The following is a 25,500-nucleotide window of genomic DNA, read 5'->3' as shown; positions in this document are numbered from 1 at the left end:
GCCTTGTGTGTGTTTGAATTCAGCTAATTAGACAGTTTTCTTAGACAACTTTCTAAGACTTTTTTTATCTTGCTGGGTATTATTTAGTGGATGGAGATTATAAGTCTTAAAAACTACTACAAATCTTTTTATGTTAAGGATTAGGAGATTTCCACCACTTTTTTCCAAGTAGAAAAAGTGTACTTTCATAAAACTGCATTTCCCATAGTGCACAAGGGCTTCCCAGGCTGGGTCAGCTGATTCAGATTGTGAAATGTTCCTTATTTCCTGTCCAACATGCATGGAAATGACTCGTGTGTACGAATGTCTCATCTTTCCTTCGTCAGGTGATTTAAAGGCTTTGGACGAGAATTCTGATTTAGAACAATGGCAAGAAACTGATCTGATTAACTAGCTCAGTATCTGGAAAACTGCTTTGTTTGGGGGAAAGAGATGTCATGAAGAAGTAACATACTGCATTCTGCTCTGTTAACTTCATGGAAAAAGGTAGAGATACTCTTGATCTTTACCTTTTGTACCAGACCTTTATCTTTGTTTTTTCTCGAGTTACTGATTTTGCAGTACATTATTTAAGAGAGTCACCAGATTTCTTGATTAGTTGATGGTTATGTCTTAGCAGCTGATAAGTAGCTCTAAGTAATTGTCATTTTTGAAGCTTTCTTTTTTGTTTTATTCTTTTTGCTTGTTTGTTTTTAACAGTGGTTAAGAGGAAACTTTTAAAAGAAAATAGAGTTTTTCCAGACTGAAGCTGAGGACTTGGCAAGAAAACACAAAATGTCTCCTGAATCAAAAAAACTTTTCAGCATAATTATTTTGGGAGTCTCATTTATGTTTATATTCACTGCTTTCCAAACATGTGGAAATATTGCGGTAGGTATGAATTTCAAAACCTGCTACATTTCTATAGCAGTTATTCATCCTTTCCTGTCTTTCATGTACTCTAATGTAAGAGTTGCTTTATTTGGGATTTTATAATGTGCAAGACACCTTGACGTTTTGTCTCCTTTCTTTTGGTTTAGTGTTAACGAGATTAAGTTGGTTAACTGGATAATTAAGCAGTTTATTTCTTTAAGATAGCACAGCTACATATGTAACTGTGCCTGATTGCTTAGAAAGTAGAAAATTAATGAATCTTATCAAATGTTTGAACTTTAAAATGGTGTCTGTTTTGACACCTGCAATATTTAACAATGGAATTACATTGGACCTTCCATATTTCTGATTATTCTATATAGTCCCTTTCAAAATACTTGCCTAAGTTGTTATTATTAACTATGCCCCTAGTTTTTCCTAGAGTGTTTTTCCTAGTCTAACATATTTTTCTGTTCTAACAAACTAAACATTGAGGGGGAGTATGAGGATAACATCTGACAAGTAGTCAGACTTCCACAATTGCTAGAACTGCCAAGTCACCTTCCATCTGAATAAGTAATGTACTGCTTTAGTATCATGTATCTCTGCATGGTGAAGCAAAATTGGGCATAACATAATCCAAATTTACTTTTAAAAGCAGACTGTACTCTTACTACTTAAATTTTTAGAATCCTGCTACTGACATGCTTAGCCCAGATCCTAACTTACTGAGTTGTTGGCATTGCTTTCAATATTAGTTATATGCCTGAAGGACAGTTAGATTTCAACATACTTCTTGAGCCTACAGATCTTACAGCTTCTCTTTTCTGGCATGCAAGAAGAATCCTTTCTGGGTTCAGACATATAAATGCCCTTCACTGCATTATAGAAATAACTACTTAGGATAATTTTTGTAAAAGTCATAGTGCAGCGTGATACTGTACCTGACTTATTGTCATTGAAGTCATTACAAGTGACTTTCAATCAGATCTGCCCACCAATCTAACTAATTACATGGTCTCATGATCACTAAAGCTGATTCAAGTGGAAAAAAAAGGAATGGGGAAATAACGGGAAACCAAAAAGAACGGAAACTCTTATCAGAAGCTTATAGTTAGGTCAAGTTAAGAGTATTTTAAAACTTCTCCTTTTTTCCCCACTTTTTAAATTAAGATAGTCATACATATCTACCGAAGGGAGGTGTTTTGTGAAACAAAAGTTTTGTGAAATATTTTAAGGTCTGTGATGAAATCATGATACAATCCTAAAGTACTAATTACTGCTTCAAACATAGATGTTTCCCTGCCAAATATCTCCTTCACTGTGGAGGTGCTGTAAGTTGTAATTAACACTGTAAATTAAGTACTTTGTAGAGTCTGTTAATGATTAATTCTAATGTTTAATACTGACTTCAAACTGATGCAAGTGTTTTCAAACTACGAGATGTGTTCTAACATATTGCAACATATGATTTTTCTCCTCACAGCAAACTGTTATCACAAATTTAAACAATACGGATTTTCATGGCAGTGGCTACACAAGGTAATTTACTCAGATCTTCTTATTACTGTGCTCCTTGCAGGGCGAAGCTAGTTATAATTCCATCTGGTAGAGATATACTCTCAAGAGATTATAGTGTTCTGCTGACTTCACAATTTGATAACATACTTAAAGCAGTTTAAAACAAGTGCTTCTCACATTCACTCTAGTTCTACTCTGAATTACTTCTAGTTGAACTACATATCTCGTTTGCATGTTTTCTTTGTAGGGAGAAAAAACACCATACGGTCATCACATTCTCAGCATTTTATCTTAGGAGACAAAGAATGTGGAGGTTTTAAAATAAATAAAACTGCTAACTAAGGCCTTGGTGTTTGCCCTTGTACACCTCTGTGTGTTTGTGTAGGATAGGTCGTGTGGATCAATTCCAGGAAATACTGCAATGTAAACGTGAAAGGAGCAGTCAGAAAGACGAGAAGCAAAGCCATGAAGAGCCATTCTGTTTGTTTATTGCACTGGCATAGCCAAACTCGCCAAGCATGATCAGGGACCTTTTGTACGCCAAATTAAGCTATCATATAGGAAAACATGGTTGCTGCTTTGAAGGGTTTACTGTCTTAATTTAAACTAAAAATACAACTGGCACAAAATATATCTATAAAATTTCTGTGGTGTATTTGGCAGAAAATGACAATGTCACTAATAGACGAATGAGGATCTGGAACATTCTCCTCTAGAATTACTGGGCACAAAATACAATAACTATTGTTAAGGCACAGTTTGACAAATGCATGTTGTAAATTACAAGATGTGCTTGCCTGCAATAGTTTGGGACTCTGTTCAGCAATCCAAGAAACACTGTACACTCCTATATTCCCATATAGAGTGCAGTGGGTGAAGGTAATGGAAGAAAGGAAGGAAATGTTTGACTATGAAAGTTATGCGGTTACTTAAGTTATGTATGTATTTAACTTGATAATTTGGAATCGACTGAACATTCTTAAATCCATTGCACTTACACCCTGTATTTTAAGTACTTAATCATGTTTGTTGTTTATTTATGTAGCATGTCCATTATTTATGGAGTATTCTCTGCATCAAATCTTATATCACCTTCAGTGGTTGCAATAGTAGGACCTCAACTCTCCATGGTTGTTAGTGGCATATTTTATAGGTAAGTATTTAATATTGAATTTTTGTCTGCTTCCTTTGAAATCTTTCTTTCATCTTTTCACACCTATGGCTACCATGCCGTACATGACATTGTACTGGCTAAGGAAGGCAACTCTCTGTATCAGCAGGTGTGTAAGTGCAGAGTACTTCAGCCTACTGGAAACAGAGCGTATTTCTTCCACAGCGTTTCCAGACTTTGCTGACTGTGGAGTTCAGGTTGTGGTCTCAGATTAATGACTGTATAAAAAACCAAATTCTACATGCTTAGTAGATTAAAAAGATTACCTTTTTTCACATATGACCTGAACTATTTTCCAAAGTCACTTAAGAGAGAGTAGCTGATTTAGAAGAAGCTAAGTGAGCTATCTGATTGCTAAAGAGCATTGTCCACTTTAAGTCTATATTCAATAAACTGATCTGTTCTATTCTAGCCTATACATTGCAGTTTTTATCCAACCTGCTACATGGGCTTTCTACACTGCTTCTGTTTTTATTGGCATTGCAGCTGCTGGTAAGCATTGTTCTTACCCTGCTTACTATTCTTTGCTACATTTGAATATACCTCTAAAAAATATTTTTATTTCCTGAGCAATATATTCTGTGTATTTCAGTACTCTGGACGGCACAGGGAAACTGCTTGACTGTAAATTCTGATGAAAACACCATTGGAAGGAACAGTGGAGTATTTTGGGCACTCTTACAGTCCAGGTAAGCTGTACTTGTTAATCTTTTTTTTTTTTTTTTGCATGCACATTCTACTTTTTACATTTTTAGATAACAGGTAGACTGCATCTAAAAATACTCCACTGGTACCTTGCAGTTAATGAAGTGGGAGGGAAGGCTGGAAGCCACATTTCTATTGCGCATTATAGAACAATGAATGAAAGTTACATATTGTGAGCTTCTGCTCTCAGCATGCTAAAAAGATACATCACTGTTAGGGGAGCATTTGACATACATAACAGAAATCTTGTTGGTTGTGGAGGGCTGTGCTAACTTGTGTCAGGATCCTGAGTGCACTAATAAGCCCTAATGGTCCTGAACAACCTCACCTGGCACCTCCACCACACCCTTCCCACCTGCCCATGGGCCCAGGAGCCCTATTTAAACTCAGCCCTGGGCCTTTAATTCTTCTGGAGCTGTGTTAGAGGAGTACTGGTCTCCAGCTTGGCCACAGCTATGCCTGGCTCTGGCTCTTGGTGGTCTAGACTGACTTCCTATCTTGGCTTTGTTCTGCCTTGTTGCTGTGGACCTGTGTGGCAACACCGGACCTTACTCTGGCCTGTGGACTGATTTCCTGGCTTGATCTCAGACCTGCCGCATCAACACAAACTTCTGTGATGGTCTGGGCTCTTGGTTGGACTTGCCTACAGTCTTTTGGTCTGCCCTGCTTGTCTTGCTTGAGTATCGTGGGGCTGGGCTCTACCTGATGAGGCACCTTCTCTGCTGGATATGTGATTCCCCTTGACTCTTAGTCCCCCTTCCCTAAGGGAGCAGCCGGACCTTGCTGCTCCCTGACAAGTTGAAGTGAAGATTAACTAAAGTTGGACCTGGCAGTCATAAGTCAGAAAACAGGTCTTGTTGTTGTTAGTTCTCTGATATTAAGCTCCGAGTGCTGCATCAACCAAAGAAGTCAACAAAAGACTCGGCATCAGGAAGGGTAGTAAGAACAAGGTTGTGGATGTTGTGTTGCTGCCATTGAGTATTTTGTGTGTATATGGTTTATGCTTCTTGGGAGAGTGTAATGTAATCGGGGTATAGGGAAAAATAACAAAAATGGGCGAAAAGATAGAGCTGCTGACTTGAAGAGAGACTGAAAAGGCTGGGACTCTTTCCTTTGGAGCAAAAGTGTCTGAGGAGGATTATACTGATGGGTTACTACAACACAAAGGCAGCAGGTGAGCTGAATGTAGAACTGTTGCTTACGAAATGGTGCTGTACTCAGCTTACTGCCACGAAGGGTGTTGAGTTGGGTGGTGTCAGCAAGATCAAAAAGTGATCAAACAAATTCTTTGGCAACAGGTCCACAAATGGTTCCTGAAAAGAAGTACTTTTTACCATCCCTAGTACAGCAATTCTTGGATATTGGGAGATAATGAGGGGAATGAGCCTGTGCTAGACGGCATTGCTAATACTGTTGTGGGGACAGAATACTGGATTAGTAGGACATCAGTGTGAACCAGTGGCATACTTCTTGTCTTCTTTAAGTTTCAGGTTCCAGAATTAGCATATCAGTACGTTATTAGAGTAGCAGTTTTCACAAACCCAGCATATTGTGTGTTTTACAGTGAGTAAAATATATGGCTTTATATGAGGAAACTTGACTCTAAGGCTGTTTTGAATCGCTGTTCATTCGGAATTACTGTATTTCAGGAAACTGTAGGTAGGAACACAGCATTTCCCTTGAGCTGTTAACAACCAATTTAGCATTGCTGGGAAAATACTTCAGACAAGACACGTGAGACTTCTATGGAAGTATTATGAAATCATCTCCATAAATATGTTAGCTTTCTAATGTATACCCTTCCAAAATTAGAGAGAGGGGCAACTTAGATGCAGAATTCCTTATTTTTGCTACCACCTTGTGTCTTGATCATGGAAAATGAAGAGCCAGCATTATGGGGAAGAATCCTCTACTGTGTTTTAAGTTTTATATAGACCAAGCAGTTTGCATGGCGAGTGACTAGTGTCTTTATTTCACAATTGCACAGTATTATTTTTTTGCATAGAATAGTATTACTGTGATGCTACAACCTTAATCTTACCACAAAAAGTGCTGTTCACCTTTGTTGTCCTTTTTGTTTACAGCTTGTTTTTTGGAAACCTCTATATATACTTCGCTTGGCAAGGAAAAACTCTCATATCAGGTGGGTATTGCTTGTTTATATGGGAGGTCATCCTTTAAAAAATGGTAGCATGAATAAACAGATGAAATAACGAACTGGAAAGTGGCAAGAAACTTACGCAATAGCAGACAATTTTTTTCCAGTTTATTGTTAGATAGACTCTGTTTTTGGAGTATGTTTTTGATTCAGAATTCCATGGTACTTACAACCCTTGTGTTATGTATGTTGTTTTCATGTGTGTGATGCACTTTGAGTACCTTCTTTTAGGGTATTGTCTATGAAATTCTTCAGAATGCTAGTTTAGAATAAGTTTTTCCACAATAGCTACTCTGGCATTTTCCCTGTGCAGACACTTTTATGCCAAAATACACATATTTTGGGGGAAAGGTATTCTGAAATGGCTATATGTTTAATATACACGCTATCCTGTTCTAAAGTAAGTTGCTGGTGTAGATCATCCTTCTAAATCAGATTAGAGACTGATTAACCTATGAAATAAAGGAAAAGAAAGGAAAACCATCCCAGTTCACTGCGTGGCTGCGCAAATCATAGTGCTGGCACAAAGCAGTAGCAAGACAGGTTGAGATGTGCAGCTCGACTGAGAGTGGGCTGCTGATACTTAAACTGGCAGCATTGCTGGAAGAGCATGTAAAGAGCTCAGTCTTCCTTTCTTGGCATAGTTTATGAAGACTTAACTTCCTAATGGGATTGTAGTTAAAACTACAGTGTTGTTTTTTGTTTTTTTTTCATTTGGCACAGTGCTAGATGGGTAAAGAGCAGGAGAGAGAACAGTAAACTTTAATATTATTCTTAAGCTGGCTAGTGGTTGAGACTCATTGTTTTTAAAGTGGAGATTTCTACCTAAGTAAGCAAGGCAAGGTGGGGGGCGGGGGGGGGGGGGGGGTGTTCAGCTAAGAAAATGGCAATGGTGAAAATAGAGCAAAATGTAAGATTTTAATTATAAAACCTGAGTGTTGCTGGAAACACAACGTTTTGTAAATAAATAGGGTTGATTGTTCTGTTCTATAATGACTGTGGGAGTTTAGTTTATTGTAGTGTTAAAGTAAAATATCTACTAGAATAGTCGATTCTTTTAATGTTTAAAAGATGAGGTTACTTCTGCTGTAGTCAATCAGGAATAAGATGTTGATTTTTAAATTATAATTATCAGGCTTCAGAAATACTGCCCTGTTGAGATACATAGTCCACGTCATTTCTCTGTTAGATCAGTCTTTTCAAGTTCCCCTCAGACATGGGCTTGGTAGTGCAGCACAGGTTAATTTTTAAAGGTCAGCTCCCATGTTCCCTCATCTTTAACACAAAGGCTTAAATGTTATTGAAAGTATTGGAGACACTTTGGATCTGGTGGGCCTGCATTTCTGTGCGTTCTAAATTTCATTGCTCTTTCTAACCACAGAATAGAGCAATTAACTATGAGGGATTTCTGCTGTTACATTTCCCCCCCCACCTTGAAATGTCTTGAGGCTCCTCTTTATTAAAAAATGTTGGTATCAGAAGATCTGACAGTGTTTAAAAATCAATTCCTCCTTCCTTTTACTACCTAAATGAAAATTTTACAGGCGTTTCAAGGTGAAGCACATATTCCCTTTTTGATCTGTAATAATACACATTATTTTTAATTGATGTAGAACAATTTTATGTTTACCTTTAAGCTAAAGGGGAAGTAAATACAAACATAGGCAGTGTCTTCGGAATCATCCACTAGTTCAATCACAACTATTAGCTGTTTCTTGGCTTTTTTTCTTTCTGCTTAAGATTTGTAAATGGGAATGACTTCTGTATTGCAGACTTTCCCATGCCAAACAAGTTGGTTAGTGCAGCAGAGCTCGTGCACAGGCCAGCAATTACATTCCTCCAGCTGCGTGCTGTATGCTGTGTCAGTTAGTGAGGTTTCAGTGGGTTTAAGGCCTTTGTAGTTTACAAGCCTACTGGTTTATGATGTTACAGTGCTAATATTTCTGATGCTGGTAAAGAGCTTTTCTTTTTTAAGAAATCTGAAGGATTTTGGGGTACTTTGCTATGCCACTCTGAATTATATAAGTCTTGAAAGATGTTCTTTCTTCTGCTAATAATTTATGCACTTCCTTTGTTAATTGATTCCTCCTTGGTCATAGCCTTTGCATGGCAGAAAATGCGAGTGACACTCTTTAATATGCCGATATTTTATTAGCATCATAAAACTGAGACAGGAATTTGCCAGCAGGTGGGTACCTTTTGCTCCATGTGGAAGGTAAGTTAGAAAACTAGTATGTGTTTTAAACACTGTTACGTAGTATGTCTGTATTAGTTCTGTGAAGGTAGTTGAATTGGTTGGAATTGCTTTTGCACATCCAGTTATGACTCTTCTTTGTTTTTCCACAGAGAGTGATCGCAGAACTGTCTTCATTGCTCTGACTGTTATCAGTCTTGTGGGCACAGTTCTGTTCTTTCTGATTAGGAAACAAGAGGACACAAAAGCTCCAGGGGAGGAAGATTCTGCTAATGAAATCCTGGGGGACAGCTCGTAAGTGCTTACGGCAATAACTTGTCACATATACTTGTTTGTGCTTCTACTCCTCCAACAGAACATTGTGCGTTCACTTTCCCTCTACACTGGGAACATGAATGTTACGAACAACCTGTAGAATTTACAGATTTAGTAGGAAAGTCTCTGTACTTTAACAAGTGAGAATTAATGTTCTTTATATGACATATTTTCAAGGGTGGAGTGCAGTACTGCACATCAAGTTTTTCCATTAATAAGTAAGTGCTTTTGGAAAGATACCTTTTACCTCTTTTCTCCACTGATTGTTATTAAACATGTATCTGCCTTTTATAGTATTTCTTGCCCTCGCCAGCCTAGTTTAAAGGCTGGAATAAGCAGAAATTACTCCCTTTTTATAGGTTATCTTTTACATAATGAAACATGTTTTTGTATCTTCTCTAAATACATATATGCCACCCTGATAAATACATTAGAAATGCATAGGTACACAAAAGATAGATTCAGTACAGTTTTGCCTGAGGCATCAGTTTAAATCTTTTTGCTTTATTTAAAGAACAATGAAAATGTTAGAAAAACATCAGTAAGCATGCCAGTGAAAAAATGTTTAAAGCTAAAAATGCTCAGAAGAAAAATTCTGTTAAGCAGGTTAATTTTTGAATGACATTCACTAGTTCAGAAAGCAAATAAATTTTGTCGTTAGTAGTTTATTATCAAAAGTTTCTGAGACTCTATATTAGCGTATTCCAGTATGTAGTGCTGGGCTAGAAAATGTACAGAAAATTTGAAAAATTAAGCTGCCTTCCAGCATAGTGATACAGTGTGGTTATTCTTTTTCCATTTTGACCAAGTAATTTATTTTCCCAGGTCTGCACAAAACAAAATGACGAGAGCAGTAGCTGCCTTCAGTAAGTACTGTTTCACATAAGAGTTGCTTCAAAAAATACTGACATATACTTTCTAGCTCTCCATGATTCTGCTGATAACGTGACTATGTACAAATCACTTAGGACAAAAAATTGTGAATAAATAAGGTTTTAAGAATGTATTTCAGTTACTCCACTTCAAATACAGACCTTCAGCGATGGCCTGCTTGGAAAAATGACTGCCAGATGGCAATGGTTTCCAGACCAGAGATGACAGTTCACATAGGGACATAGGACTGATGAGTTTTGAGCCTGATAGGAATTCAGTTGTCTCTGTGAGCATTGTGATTTTCAGCCTAGCCAAAATGGGTCTTGCAACTGAAAAGCTTTGGAACCATTGAACTAACGTGGGCAAATCACTGTTGATGGTGGGATTGGTGTGAGCTGGCTGTCTACGCTCCTTTCCAGTGACTATACCATAGAAACAAATCTCGACTGTAGCAAAGAAAGTGAAGTAGACTTCGCTTCAGTTACGTACTGGTGTAGTCAGGGGTACTTCTGTGATACAGTTTCAGATCCAAGCTATTTCACAATAGCTTCCTTCTGTAGATGAGCTCCAGAAGAACACGTCACCACTTGGGAAAGCTAGTGCATTAAAGTTTTAGTTTGTGTGTTTTTTTTTTTAAATCACTAACATAACAAGATAAAGGAGAAGTTACATGTTGTTTTATTTTGTAACCAAATGATACCACTTAAAACCAACAATTTTGAATTGGAGCATCTGCAGTTTCTATTAAAGTTTGATGTGGTCTGCCTGTGACTGTTAATTTTGTTTTGAGAACATGGAGATCTTAACTGAGAATTTATTTATCCTTTTAGCAGACAACCACCATGAACTGAGAGAGAGTACAAAAACACAATGAGCAGAAAATTGTCTGCTAATTGAAAACTGTGTATCCCCTCTTCAATATTTCCCCCCCTTGCATTTCTTACAAAAAAGGATTTCAGATCACAGCATTTCTTTTAAAGGGCAAGTCAGGATTGGTTTATTTAGCACTCTATTTACTGTAAAAAAAAAAAAAAGTCACAGTTTGCATGATTTTAACCTATTTTTGCTTTAAGCAAAGAGCTAAAGAAAGTGTAGATTCTCTTAGTAGTGTTATCAGAAGTTATATTCATTTCCATTCATATGTTTTTACAGAGAAATCTATAAAGCTGAGCTTCACCAAAGAGATTATGCTTCTCAGTGTTACAACAGCCTACACAGGTATGAAGCAAGCAGAGTGTATAATCACGTAGCAGTCAGGGCATTGTTTGGAATTTTAACCCCAGAGCAACATCACGATTTTGTTATCTCAGAATCACAGAATCACTAAGGTTGGAAAAGACCTGTAAGATCATCAAGTCCAACCATCAACCAACAAACCCCACCATGCCCACTAAACCATGTCCCACAATGCCTCGTCCACATGTTCCTTGAACACCTCCAGGTGTTTTCTGCAAATGTTACTTGAATATTTCAATTAACTTTGAATGACTTAGTCACTTACGACATTTCTGTGTTCTGGAAAGCGTTTCTGTATGGGAGGAGCGGTGCACCTAAATCTGCAAGTACTGACAGATGTAGTAATGCTTGGTTCAGTACAGTTCTGGTCCCAAACTGAGGGTTAGGCAAAATTTACATAGGTGGTTTTTATGTGATTTGGCATTATGCTGTCAATAAGTTGTAGGTTATGTTTAATGCAATTGCATTGCATTTGAATTAAAATCATGTTTGTACATTACGCTTTCAGTGTCACCTTCATTAAGGCATAAGAGATTTCTAACAGTCTTCATTTTAGTCTTGGTTCTTTTGGGAAAAAGTTTAGCCACTTTCAACTGTTTTTGTCATTAGTATTTGCTATGGCAGGAGCTCTCTTTAGCAACTTTAGTTAAACCTGGTCTCCCACTGTTAGACTGAGGTATGAGTTGTAGAATAAAAATACATTTATTTTTTGCCATATACTACAGTGATTCTTCTACAAAATTACTATAAAATGTTCAAAGAGTTACTAGGATTCTTTAATGGATTTTTGGGGGATTTCCTGCTCCTCATTTGGCTTCAGATGTAGTTCTGTTCATGATCAAAATAAGTTTTAGGAAGAATAGATGCATCTTCAGAACCTCAGCTCAGAATCACAGTTATGAAAAATTGTTGTTAGCTCTTGTAGGTGAAAAGAAAGACTTGATGTGAACAAACTATAAACAGTGCCATAACATCTGCTGAAGTTTGCAGTCAGCTTCTCACAGAGAAATAGCAATAGTAACTATGAAGTCAGCTTGCACCAGCCACTAATCTGAGTTACAGGTTACTTCACAGCATCTCCAATGTTGTGTTAACCCAACTTGAATTCCTCTTAGATGTTTAGTGCAATGGGAGTGTGAAGCAAGATAACAAGGGAAGGGAGTCAGTCAGGTTTTGCCTGATAAATCTGCAATTTGATCTTAAAGGTAGCAGGAAAAAAAATCAGTCCAGCTTGGCAAAAATAGCTGCTGCCACCTGGTGGCTCTTGGCCAATATTGCAACTTTATGTAGGAAAATGAAAAATCCCCTAAGGCCAACAAAGGCTTTTATTTCCAAAATTGATGGTCAGATTGTTAAGACTGCTCAAAGCTCATCCCTTTTTGAGGGGTGTGTGCAGTCCATATACCATGTTAGGTAGCCTACTACTGCTAGACCAGGATATGGTGTACCATGTTTTTGTACCAGTGAAAGACAAAGGAGCTGAATTAGAAACAGTTTTATTTTTGAACTGTTTTTCTTTGTTTAAGCATAACACTTTGCATTGTTTTAAATATACTTTTTATTAAGAAAGTGATATTTTTACACTGGTTGCTTATAGACATGCTAGTTGGACTCAGCTATGTTACCTTTCCTCACAGTAATGGCAATAGAAAGAAAAAAGCTTTTTAAAAAATAGCAGTTGTTCTTTCTCAGTTTTAGTTCATTATGTATGTATAGGGAAGTAGCAGGCTGTTTTAGGAATCTTAGCTCCTTATTGGTATTTGGGGATGCAGGGACTTTCTTAGGAATGCCATAACTTGGGGGGGGGCGGAAATCTTACACTGAAATTGTGCTTTATTTCTTCAGTTACTTTAAGTGTGATTTCACGTGGCACTGTTCATTTGGATGAAATTCCAAAGTTCTTGAAAAGTAGAAATATAAACTATATATAGGGATTGTGTCAACAGAAGCAGTACTGAACTGAAGTGCATGTGATGCTAATTAGTGACACTGTTTTTTCTAATATAGTTTTCATAAACTGCCATAGGAGAATATCATAATTACATAGTTTAAAATTCCCTGGTTGCTTCTATTACACAAACCTCATTTAAATATATGTATTTGAAAGCTACCTTAGGGGAAAAACAGTCTTTAAACATAAAGAATTTTTTAATAACTTTCATAATAGTTCATCTATTGATTTTGTTTGTTTTCTTTCAAAGGTTTGGAATTAACGTTCTTTTCTGGAGTATATGGAACATGTATTGGTGCTGTGAATAGGTTTGGTAGTGAAGAGAAAAGCCTTATTGGTCTCTCTGGTATTTTTATTGGTGTCGGAGAAATTTTAGGTGAGTATTTTATTACTTATTTATTTCTATCTCATAGAGAAAAAAGGATTAAGATGTAGTTACTTAAAATTGTTTTTTTTTTATTTAACTGAATACTGTCTTTAAAGCTTCCAGCAATGATTGTGTAAACAAAAATGAAATATTAGAAATAAAATTGTCAACGTGGTTCCTTATTGCACCGAATTATACATTACACCATGTGAAATAAATGCAGACTAGGATGTGAAATACTGATGACCACGAATCCTAAGATTTTGCATTCTTTTTGGGTTACTGCAAAGAAATACATAAGACTCAGAATGAGAGAAACGGTAGGCTACAATGTTGTTCAGGAATTTTTGGCATTTTGGTAGTCTGTTTTTAAATAGTATTCTGTTTACAATTTTACTATTTCTTAAGTGATGTCATAACTATTTAAAATTTACTAAAAAAGTATTACACTAAAGTTTTCTTTCTTTAAAAAAGCTAGTTTGTGTTAAATGAGATCTAATATTTGAGTAAAATTGAATACAGGTAATGTTCATTAAGTAATTTTTTTTTTGCTTAAACTCAAGTACTGCAGTGGTTACTAAAAAAACCAACGCTGTCTTTGTTCACTAGCAGCTTGGATCCATAGAGATGCATGGGGTTTTTTTGCAATTAAAAGGGCTAAGCACAAGGCCATCCATTTTCACATAGTGCTCTTGCAATACTGGAGGAAACAGTGGCTGCTGGGAAAGTATTTGCAAAAAGGTTAAGTGTTTTCATTGGCAATCGTCTGATGAATCTCCTGCCCACATTTCCCAGACATCTCTAGCAACCCAAAGGTTGTGTCGTCTGGCAGATCTGGAAAACTCCTTGGGACTGTTTTCATGTCTGTCAATCTTTCAGTTATCCAACATGGGGAAGTTTATTATCTAAGTTTTCAGAGGTTTTTTTTTTTTTTTGCAGTATTTTAAGTTTTGTTCCGTTCTTTACTCATACAGGTGGAGGAATCTTCGGTTTGCTGAGCAAGAATAATCGCTTTGGCAGGAACCCTGTTGTGATGCTAGGCATCGTTGTCCATTTCATAGCCTTTTATTTAATTTTTTTCAACATGCCAAATAATGCCCCTATAGCTCCTATGGAAGGAACAGATGATGTTGCTTACATGATTCCAAGGTATATAAACTTCTTCCTTTGGCTGGTATAACTCAAGATGTGTGTAAAGAGCTTGTTCCTGTAATAGAAAACTCTTTGAAGCTGCTTTTCTGTGTAGTGACTAACTCCATGGAAAAGGCTTTCAGTAGTTCTGTTTTTATTAAAGGTAGATATTCTACCCATGTGCACTGAATTTAGGAATTTAAATGGCATAAGAATAAAAAGCATGAGGATATTTGGTAGCAATTCTGTCATTGAGAACTGACATTCCTGACATCTAGTACAATAGTGAGACCAGCAACTACTGTACTAGATGTCAGGAATTCAGTATCTTTTGAAACAGTGTTGGACTCAGTTTTACTACAGCACAGAGCACCAGCCTTGCACTGCTGCACTGGTTTCCAAAGTCTTTGAATGCTTCTTGTCAAAGTCCGCTTGGTCTAACTGGAGCTGTGCTAGGCCTGTCTCTTATACCGCTCAGTGTTAAGGGAAGAATATAGGGAGCTTTCTTATCTCATCATTGCAACATTCTTTTGGGGTGTATTTTTGCCAATTTTTGTGAAAATACAGTGTTGTCAGTTTGTGCAGACACAGCTGCTAACTTGCAATTATAAGCATTTGTGCCTGTGCTGGTCACTATTCTTTATTTAACTGGAGTATTTTTCTGCAAAATGAATTGGTATTTCTCTAATATCCCTGCAGTTTTTATGAACTCACCATGTGTGTCAGCTTTTAATCACTGCCTTGTGGGTTTTGTGGCTTCAGGCACCAAAATGAGTTCTTCTAGTGGTTCTAATTAGCGTAGAATTGACTGCAGGTAACAGTAACAGAAGTCTTAGTATTCAAGAAATTAAAATCTGATTAAACTATTCTTTTTGCCAAGCGTTCCCAGTTCTTTTCCAGTGAAATTTAAAGCTTGATAACTTTCTTCCATTCTCACTTTCCAAATAAGTCTGCCAAAAATAGTTTATAGATGTGTAAGTCGTTTGAACAAATGGCTTTTAAATTTTATTCACTTTCTCCTTCAGCAAAGAGGTGGCCATATTCTGCAGCTTTCTGTTGGGCCTGGGGGACAGCTGCTTTAACACCCAGCTCCTCAGTATTTTAGGATTCCTGTATTCAGAAGACAGTGCTCCTGCCTTTGCCATCTTTAAGTTTGTTCAGGTATTACATGACACAGTCTTTTGAAAGTATGATTGTTGGAATGTTATTGAAATACTGGGCTGGGTTTTTAATGAGCTGAGGAAAATCTATGTTGTTTCTGTAAAGGATTTCAGCCTGGTTTGGTATCTTTCATGGGAGAGAAAAAAGTTTTAGGTAGGAGTAGCTTGATTGCATAGCTTGGTGTGATTATATAACCAAACTGCTATTACTTACAAGTTTTGGGGGAAGTTAGAAGTGTTGGGAATTGTGGTTTGAAGTCAGAAAGCTAGTACAATTAACCAGACTTGCATTTTATTTAAATAATCATTTACTGAATTTATTTACTCAAAGGAGTCTTTGACAGAGGTGTGTGAGTTAAAAGGAAACAAGATAGTAATTGAAGAGCTTGTGGGTGCTGTACCATATCACTGGGAGTTATCGGGTGGGTGTGCAGACAAAAGAAGAATTGAGTAACGTTTATCTGTCCTTAAGTTGTCAGAATGCCAAAATAAATGCATCTATGCTAGCTGGAGACTCGATTAAAAGTCTTCATACAATATGAATACAACTGCTGTATTTTGGATAGATCACTTTACTCACAGGCATTAATTTTGTTTGGTTACTGAACTTTCCAGGTCAAGATCTGTGTTGATTAGCGGTATCAGTAGAAAAACGGTGGTGCAAAGCATTGAAACTGTTCATGCACGGTCACACCAATAGCAAGCTAGTGCTGGCAGCAGAGGTCAGGGTATGTCTGGTTTAAAAGATGACAGCTGCTTGCTTCAAAAAGATTTTTTTTTCTTGTGCATGGCTCCATTTTCACATCAGTCTCAGTGGTATGTAAGAATTTGAGATGGACATGGAATATAAAGCTTCTTTATATGAGCTCTAATGAAAATTTTACCTTTAAGAAGGAGAGATTGCAAGTAAGCAACACTGCTTGTCAAAGCCTCTAGCTATTTCTATATAGAATAGTTTGTGGTGCTGTAAAACTAGACATAGCTTTCTGGATTTTGTCTTAAAGCCTTGGCAGTGTTGTTACTAGACAAACTGTTTTCAAATACCAGAGAACAACACTTGTGTTCTCTTTCTGCAGTGAACACTATTTAAATAACAAGTAAAAACTACATCTGTTGTATATCATATTAAGACATATGTTGAGGTATAATGAAGTTTTAAGATTATATATCTTCTACAGAAGCATACTACTGAGAGTTGCGTATTAAACTGGGTATGTCAATTTGATAATTCTTGTATAGCAATACTAGCCTGGATACCTCTACTGATAATCTTTTTACATTGTGGGTTTTTTTTTCTTCTCCTCTCTCAGTCCATCTGTGCTGCAGTTGCGTATTTCTACAGCAACTATTTCCTTCTGCAGTGGCAACTCCTGATCATGGTGGTTGTGGGCTTCTTTGGAACAATTACATTCTTTACAGTGGAGTGGGAAGCAGCAGCAGCTCTCGTTGCTCGTGGCTCTGAATACAGCAGCATTTGATCCTAGTCCAACATAAGGAAAAACACAGGCACCTTTATTTTGAAGTGATGTGAGAAGGTGAAAAGATCAAGTTGCGGCAGAGGTTAAGATGGAGGAAGATACTACTAAATCACCATCAGTCTAACTGAATGTGCAACATAAGAGAAAAAATGCCAGATTTGAAAGGCTTTTTTCTTGCTTTAATCAACTGAGTGTGGTATGCGTGTTCTTAAAAATCTGGTATTAGAAATGGCAGGAAATGTAGAGATCTATGTATTGAACAAGTCTGTTCTGAGACATACCTTTCAGAATGTAATTGCCTAATTTCACCCTACCGTGCACTATGGAATTACAGTTTTGTATTTCCCTTAAATTATTTTTCTTATATTCTAGTTCTGCAGACACTTGAATTCTTGTCTTGAATGAGTCTTACTTTTATAAGGTACTACATTATATTGCAGAATGTGTCTGCACAACTGAGAAATCCGTTTATGTCACTGACTTTTTCAACAATTAGATATGCAGAAGTATTTCTGTGGGAAATGTTGCTGCCTTATTCTATATCACCCAGTTCTTTGTTTCCCAACCATTTGTGTTTTAATCTATTTCATGTGCTTAAATTTTATAAGATGCAGGTGTTTTTTTCTTGAAGAACGTGAATCAGGTTGTGGTGTGACATGAAAGACTTTATAAGAATTTGAAGACATTTCCCTTAGCAATCTTAAAGATGTGATCCCTGAGATCTGTGAAGTATTGATGATTGAAAACAGTCCCTTGGTTCAGCATCTCAGAATTGAGCTGTGTTGGGATAGCTGCTGAAACTTTCTCAGGGTAATGCTATATGAAGGACCATAAGACATGGCTTCCCTCCTAGACTCCCAAATAGTTCGTTTGAGTTCAATGAAATTTCTTCATAATCTGTGATGAGAACATTGTCTAAGATAAATTTTAAAGTACAAATAGACTCAGAATGTGAACTGTAAGAATAATCTTGCAGTGTTTATTCTACTGCATAGTTTAAAAATACCTAAAATGCTTGACCGAAGTTGTTTCATTCGGTATATTTTGGGAAGACTGTACTGTAATTGTATTCTGCCAAATGTGAAAACGAGGATACTAGCATAGTAAGTTTTAATCCAAAACTGTTATAGATGATACAACACAGGCAGTGAATGCAACTCACCCTGATTTTTATCTGTCTATGTGACTCTGTAGTACTTGCAGTTATGTTTCTGTCTAGTAGGCGAACAAGATGCAACCGAGAGCAGGTATGGAACACTGCAGAGGTGTTTTTAGACACTCCATGTAGTTATTTTTGGTAAAGTACCATTTGCCAACCTTTTTTTATGCACAGTCAGAATGTTAATGTCTTTAAAGATAAGACAAGTGGGAAAAAAAAAGTCGACTCAGTATGTGTCAGTAGCTCCTGCATGTCATAACTACGTAGGTGTACCCAAGGTTAAACTTGGTGAGGGAGTATGGTATCTCCTGTGACATTTGCTGTCACTTTTGCTCTCACAGGGCACGTAACGCACAACTCCCATGAAGCACAGCCCTCTTCGTGCACAGTAAAACAGCAGAGAGGGATTATTTTACAAGCGTGTAGAAAGGGATTTTTAAATTCACTGCAGGTTTTTGCTGTGAGATCAGTAAGGTGTTAATGGGAGGATGGGAGGGCACCTGAACATTTGGCAAGCAAAGTAATCTGTTAGGACAGTAAGGAAAGCAAGCCTTGTGTATTCCCAGGAGATTTAATGAATGATGTACAAGAAAATGAGACAGAACACACATTTGAGCAGGGGGTTACCAAAGCCATTCCAATTTGTCAGACAAACTGAAAAAGCATTCAGTATTCAATCAATATGTATGATTAATGTGACTAGCAGCACTCTAATGCCTCTCTCTTAACCACTCCGGTTATCCTATAATTTAAGACATACTGGTTTTTTATACTGAGCACCATAAAAGCTATAGATGATGGGATGCTGCCAGTGATTACAATTCTCTTGTTGCTACACATATGTGTTTTCTCCCAAGTACCAATAAGGGATAAAGAGCTTTTTTTTAAGGTAGGGAGTTAGTGACTTTTGTCTCCAAACTGTTCCTGGGACCTGTTCTCCCGTATATATTAACGAGAGAAGAAAGAACTGGAAGTTCACAAGGAACAATTATGTTTTACAGTACGGGGGTGGGGGGGAATGATTCTCAGGTCTTGTGGTGATGAGTAACTTATAAATGCTTTTAAAACATTGCCATTTAATTGTAGCTAGGTTATGGCTCTCATGAGGTTGCTTTTTAAATTGATCCCTTTTAATGATGAACTTCTGTGTTGTTCACCTGCCATATAAGAATTATATAAAATATTTTATTAGAAATCAAAGAAAATGTCTAAGTTTATGTAGTTTCAAAGCATTTTGAGACTGACTTTCAGGGATACTAATGAATTAGGACTTGGGGATTTTCAGTGCCTCTGTGGCTCTGATGCTTTTATTTCTTTTTTCTCTGTTCTGCTTGATCTGACTTGATATCAGATGTTAGAAGGCTGTTCAGAACTATTTATTGGGTCATTAAAGTGAAGTATTATTGCTCTGTGACAAGTTTTCACAAGAAATCATGAAATTCTCAAAACTGCATCATGGATAGCCGTATCTTTTTTTAATATCAACTACATTAAGTATTGCTTTTGACATTTGATCTTAAGAGACAGTTCTCAGTTATTCAAGCTGATGATGACACGATTGCTTTGCACTTACTTATATTTCTTTCATTTGTCAGGAGGCAAAAAAGTCCACCCAGCTCTACACAATTGTTAGTTTGGTCAAAATTTTTGGTATAGCAATATAAAGAATAGTAATGCTGATATCTGTTTGTGATTCCATCTCTTAATCTTTTTATCAGCATTTACCAGCCCTGAGACTGCACCCCATTCATTTCACCTCCTTGGTCTTTGAACAATTTCACATTCATCTGAATTGGGAGCTTACTGTTTAATTAAGTGGAATTTGAAAAAAGGCTTTTTCTGTATTTGTGGTATTGTGGGTTTGTTTTATATTAGGCATTTTATCTTTATAAGCAAAATTACACATTAAGTTGCTTGCATTTATTGGAAAGTTGTCATCCTTTAATTTGTTTTTTTCTTTTCTTATCCTTTTACATTGTTGCTAAGGTTTAATATCTTGACTTACCACATCCCCAACTTTTTCAAACAAATGCTAAAGAGGAAATAAAAACTGATATTCTTGATATTTAAGTGCCAAAGAAGATTGTAAAAATTGGTCTTTCATGCATATCATATAAGCATACCTACATTTTTGTCTTGCCAGTTGGTTTTCATTTTGATATATGGAAAGTTTCTACAACTGTAGACCTTGTTCATAATTGTGATGTGCTCCTACTTTTGTTGTGTTAATTTCATTAGGTACCATCTATGTTTGCAAGTTGAGATAAGGAAGAGAACCATTTATAAAATATTCTTTATAAATAATCTAATCTTTATAAGTTTCTGGAGATACAGCTAAACTAGTAAGGGATATTTAAAAAAAAACAACCCCATAACTTTTACTGAGGTCCCTATCTTAGCAGAAACCCTCCCGTGGTACAGTTATTAAAAACAAGTAGTATACTGTTAGAGTTCTTTCTCCTTTTGTGACCATTTTAAATTATACTGGAAAGAGAACTTCCTGGTGGAATTTGCTGGTATAACCTTATGGAAAAATAGTTTATGTGTTTAAAAAAAAACCCCAAAATGCAAAAAACAACCCAAAGAAAAAGCCCCATAAACTCAGGACTGTGTGCCAGTTAGTCAAATGGAGCTTTTCCAGTCTTGTTGTCTTTGAACTCTACAAGTTTACTTCAGCTGGGGAATGTGGTTCCCTGGGCACCAACCTGACCAAGTGCCAGCAAGTAATGCTACAGAGGTTGCCTAGCAGCTTGCCTCTGTTTGAAGAGTAGGCGTGTATGAAGAGAACCTCAAAGATTATTTTCTAGGGCAATGATTAATTGTTTGCTGTCAGTATAAGTAGGAACCACTATGTTCAACGTCATGCCAGTAGACACAATACTCAACTTTGACTTGAATTGTGCATGTATGTTAGTTAAGACAGGATCTTACAATCACGACCATTAATTTTCCTAGTGAAATGTGTTTTTGAATCACTATTTTCTGTGGAAGTCTTGTAGCTCCACTTACGCTAATTGAATGGCAGCAGTAGTTAATACCATGTTTTCCTTGTTCCCTGGTAGGTCTTCTAATGTGCTGGCAGAAATATTAAAAAATGGGAGAGTTTAAAGATGGAGACAAAGTTGAGACGTTACTGCTTAACAAGGTACTTGCCATTCTGATATGACCACACTGGTTCAGAAGCGAGGTTGAGACTGTTGTAGTTTTCATGGATAAATTCAGAATGATGCTTTGGTAAGTTTAACTTCAGAGGTTGTGTTGGTACCACAGAGGAGCACTGAGGAGAGAGTGAAAAAAACACCCTTAGAGTGCAAAAGAGAGCAAATCTGGAACAGAGAATAATTCTCAGCGAGCACGTGAAGGGGGTGCTTTGTTCAACTGAGTTTGGGCATTTAGCTGCTGCTGGCATCAGCTCAATTTCTATTTGTTTCACACTTTCTCTGTTACCTTAGTTATTTCGGCTGTTGACATGTCCTCCTCCAAGCTATCCTTTTTCTTTTGTTTACATTTTGACACTGTGCAGAAGTCTAATTTAAATGATTGAAACTTTTTTTGCTTTAATAAAAGCTATCTTTGGGTTAGAATTGGTGATGATTGAGAACAGGCTCGCACAATGATTATCCTAATGAAAATGCTGATTTCATGTGAGTGTACCTGACTCTTTACTGTATTTCTTTTCATGGTCATAGCCATGCAAATAAAAGGGAATCACAGATAATGGTTTTGTTAATATACTTGTTAAGTTGTCAGAATGGCTTTTGTTATGCCAGGGGCTTTGTAAAAGGGAGACACAGTCTTAACTGATGGATCTCAGAAGTGCTTTGTGGCACCTGTAAGGGCCTGCTTTGGAAAATGAAAATGTTTGGTTTAGTGCTAAGCAGCCCTTTTGAACCACTTAATTCTAGTTGCAGAATAGGTTACTGAAATGTCGTAGGGAAATCAGGGTGGCTGCTTCAGTCCTGGCCCGTTTGCTTTCCCTGCCCTGTTGGAGAGCCCATCTTCCGAAAACGGACCTCCTTGTCAAGAGGAGGATGTCGAATGGTTTTTGTGGGTTCCTCTTTCAGTAGCCTTTCCCATGACTTTGGATGTTTTTCTCCTAGCTTAAGTGCTGTATGTCTCCAACTCTACAAAATTCATCAGAATTGTGGATTATAGCTTGCTGTTTATCTAAAATGAAATGTAGATGTGGAGGGCGACTGTCCAGTCAGAGGCTGTGTGGCTAAAAGGCGCGATTCAGCCCTGGTTTCATGCTGCAGTTAAAGGAGGTGGAGGGGAGCAGCAGGGAACAGCTTTGCTGGCTATCCTTTGGCTGGATTGTATGTGGAAGAATACGATTGCAGAGATGATGCTGAGGGAAGGTAACAAGTGCCTCATGCAAGGAGGCCAGTACAGACAAATTTTGCCTGCTGCATTGTTCCCTCAAGATTCAGTAATTTGCAGATTTGTCAAAATCCACTGTGGTTCCACTAGTGTGATCTTTGGACAGCCTTGGTATTCTGATTTCTGAGAGAAAGAATATCTATTCAATAGCTGACTGTAAAATCCTTTATGTGAACAAATAGAAAAGAACCTCGCAAGTTAGCTTTTGTTGCGTATAGCCCTTTGAATCTTTGGATAAAAGGACATTAGGAGTTTGCACTTCAAAGTTAGATCATGAAGGGGGGAAAAAAATAGAAGGCTCGTGCCTTAAATAAAAAATCATTCTGCCATATTAAAGGGAAATAGCTATTTGCTAAGGTCACTTAGTAAAATTAGCTTCAATTAAGCATCCTTACTAAATGCAGTGGTGACTGCTTATTGTCAGAGCCACTCATCTTGTGGTAATGCCTGACCTGCAGAGTTTGTTATGATTATTAATCCTTGTAAAAAAAAAAAAAAAAAAAAAAAAAAAACCACAATTACACAGATAATAACCTGTTTAAAAGAGCCTCACCACCATACATCATTTTTTGCTTCGTGCTTGCAGAAGTATAACTGTGGTACAGAACACTTGTTCAACAGCTCCAGTGCTGAATGATTGTGCTGAGGAAGAAAAGGATTTCCTCTGTAGCGGAAAAACAGCGGAGGATGCCCAGGGCTGCGTGCTGTGCCCCTTTGCCATGGGACTGGGGGGGGCAGTGGAGAGAATCACAAGCTGCCGGAGCACCCATGTCCTGTTCAAGCAGCATGATCGATGGAGGAAAACGCAGGTGGAGGATAGCAGTGAGTGCTCAGCCTTTTCCCTTGCTGGAATTTCTCCCTGACACTCAACTAAAATTTGCAGACTAAACTTACAAAGTACCTTTCTTCCTATTACACATATTCCCATAAAATATCTATGTAGTATATAAATGACCACTGTCCTGTGTTCCTATGTTCAGTTTGACACAGGGTAAAAGCAACACATTCATCAGCTGGTGCTTCTGTTTAGGTGTTTTTTCTCTGTGTGGGTGACCCAGCCTTGCAGCAGGATGACAGTAGCTGCTCTTCCTCCCCGCGGGGCTGGGATTCCTCCTCTGCCTTCAGAGGCAGCAGGCTAACGGTGTGGGCACGCGGCCGAGGTGGCTGCTCTCCCTTGGCGTGTTAGGGCACACAGCGGGTAGACACTGGGCAGTGTTAAACTCGCCAGTACGACGAGCACTTGTGCTGTAATTGAAAGTTTTGGAGAAAATACGGCATGAGTGAGACAGCCTGGAAATGAGTGTTCCAGTGCTCACATTCATATGCCATCCTTACCTCATTGCAGCATGAAATAGAGCAGCAATCGCAGTCAGATCTCAATGACATTTATGAATAATTATAATAATTATACTTCATAAGAGCTTAATTCTGCAAATTCTCAGACGTGTGGGTAAGACACGAAGTGCTGCCCTTTCGCAGTCAGTGGCAGAGGACAGCGCTCAGCACCCCTGCGGGTGTTCATCAGGATCAGCGTGGAACTGCCCTTGCCTATGCTTCGCGCTTTCATGCTAGCGCTGCTGTGATTTGATATACGCGTAAAAAAGGACTGTGGGGGAAGGAAAGGGCATTATGCACGCTGGGTTTCATTTCATGCAGAAAGCAATTGGATTTAAAAGTTTGCTAGCTGGTAAAAATATTTATGATGTTCTGCAGCAAACAAATAAACCACCAGTCCCAGGGATTGGGAGGGGAGGATGACTTGAAATGCTGCAACACCGGAAGCTCCGCGTTGAAGACACGCTTCCGAGGTAAGACACCTTTGTACTGAGGGAAATCCATGTAATGCCGTTAAGGCAAGTGCCTGTCGACTCCAGTGGGGAAAGGCCAGTGACTGTAGGTAGCCCCGATATGTTCGTAGGGACTTTTCCCTCTGTTGGGCTAGTTATGAGCGTATTTGCGCGTGGCCGCTTCCCTAGGTCCACAGCCTGCCCAGCCACCTTGCTCTAACCCCCTGCTCCCCTCTGGAGCGTGTTTGAGCTCAGTGTCTTGCCGTTGGTCCTTGTTTAGGCTACAGAGTAGGTGCAGGTCCATGCCTGGCCTCTTACTGCGTTGATCCTGACCAGGTCTTACTGATGTGACTTACTTATCCTCGGCTCTGCCTTGTCCTGCGATCGCTGGCTGTGTCTAACCCTGGCTGCCATCGCTGGACCCGGTTGGGGTGTTGTGGGCCGTGCTGGTGATGGCATTCTCTTGTCTTGCCTTGCAGAGCTGTCACTTTTGCTGCTCCTGAGTGTTGGGCAGCTCGACCTGCCTCGATAACCATGTGTGCTTGGGGAACCCAGTGGGTCCGCTATGGATGGAGCTCTGGGTTGGTGGATGCATTCCTGGGGCTGTCACAAGGCTATGGACAATTAGACCTTGGGTTTTTTACCCACCGTGAGCGTTTTTTTCACCAGGCAAGTGAAGTACTGCTTGGCATTCGTGACTGGGCTGGGGAAAGGGTTCCTAGGGCATAAGCTTGTTCTGCTTAGGCAGTGTTACGCACCCCAGTCCAAACTCTGGAGAAAAAAAAAATTAAATATATGGGTCTCATTCTGCTTTCCAACACCAGTTCACCCCTGCTGTGGTCTGGATTCACTGCAGGATCAAAGCACGTTTTGCTCTGTGAGGGACCAAAGCCTGTAGCTGCCCATGGCCAGGCGAGGTTGGTAACGAGCCGGGTGAGAAGCAGAGGTGAGTGCTTAAATACGTAGACGGAAAAGAAGGGGATTATTTTTCATATATAGGTAACTGGGAGTTATGAAATGTGTTGATAAGTGGTGATAATGAGGGATCAGCAAAGCTCAGAT

General features: G+C 38.2%; 1 protein-coding gene across 2 annotated transcripts; it reads left to right on the top strand.

Moving 5' to 3' along the window:
- Positions 1–774: 774 nt before the first annotated feature.
- Positions 775–18,279, top strand: MFSD11 (major facilitator superfamily domain containing 11). 2 transcript variants are annotated; one of them, XM_009816431.2, is made up of 13 exons: positions 775–870; positions 2,339–2,394; positions 3,419–3,526; positions 3,957–4,036; positions 4,137–4,233; positions 6,334–6,392; positions 8,754–8,878; positions 9,722–9,782; positions 10,942–11,007; positions 13,227–13,352; positions 14,318–14,492; positions 15,500–15,635; positions 16,945–18,279. In XM_009816431.2, the coding sequence occupies exons 1-13, from the start codon at positions 775–777 to the stop codon at positions 17,110–17,112; spliced, it is 1,353 nt and encodes a 450-aa protein (XP_009814733.1). In that variant the 3' UTR covers positions 17,113–18,279. The 2 variants fall into 2 exon arrangements, with proteins under 2 accessions (XP_009814733.1, XP_009814734.1); XM_009816432.2 differs by lacking the exons at positions 4,137–4,233; positions 6,334–6,392.
- Positions 18,280–25,500: the final 7,221 nt, after the last annotated feature.

This window comes from Gavia stellata, chromosome 22 (assembly GCF_030936135.1).
Source record: "Gavia stellata isolate bGavSte3 chromosome 22, bGavSte3.hap2, whole genome shotgun sequence".
Lineage (NCBI taxonomy): Eukaryota > Metazoa > Chordata > Aves > Gaviiformes > Gaviidae > Gavia > Gavia stellata.
Note: the sequence above shows the minus strand (reverse complement) of the source record. Positions and strands in the feature narration are given on the sequence as shown.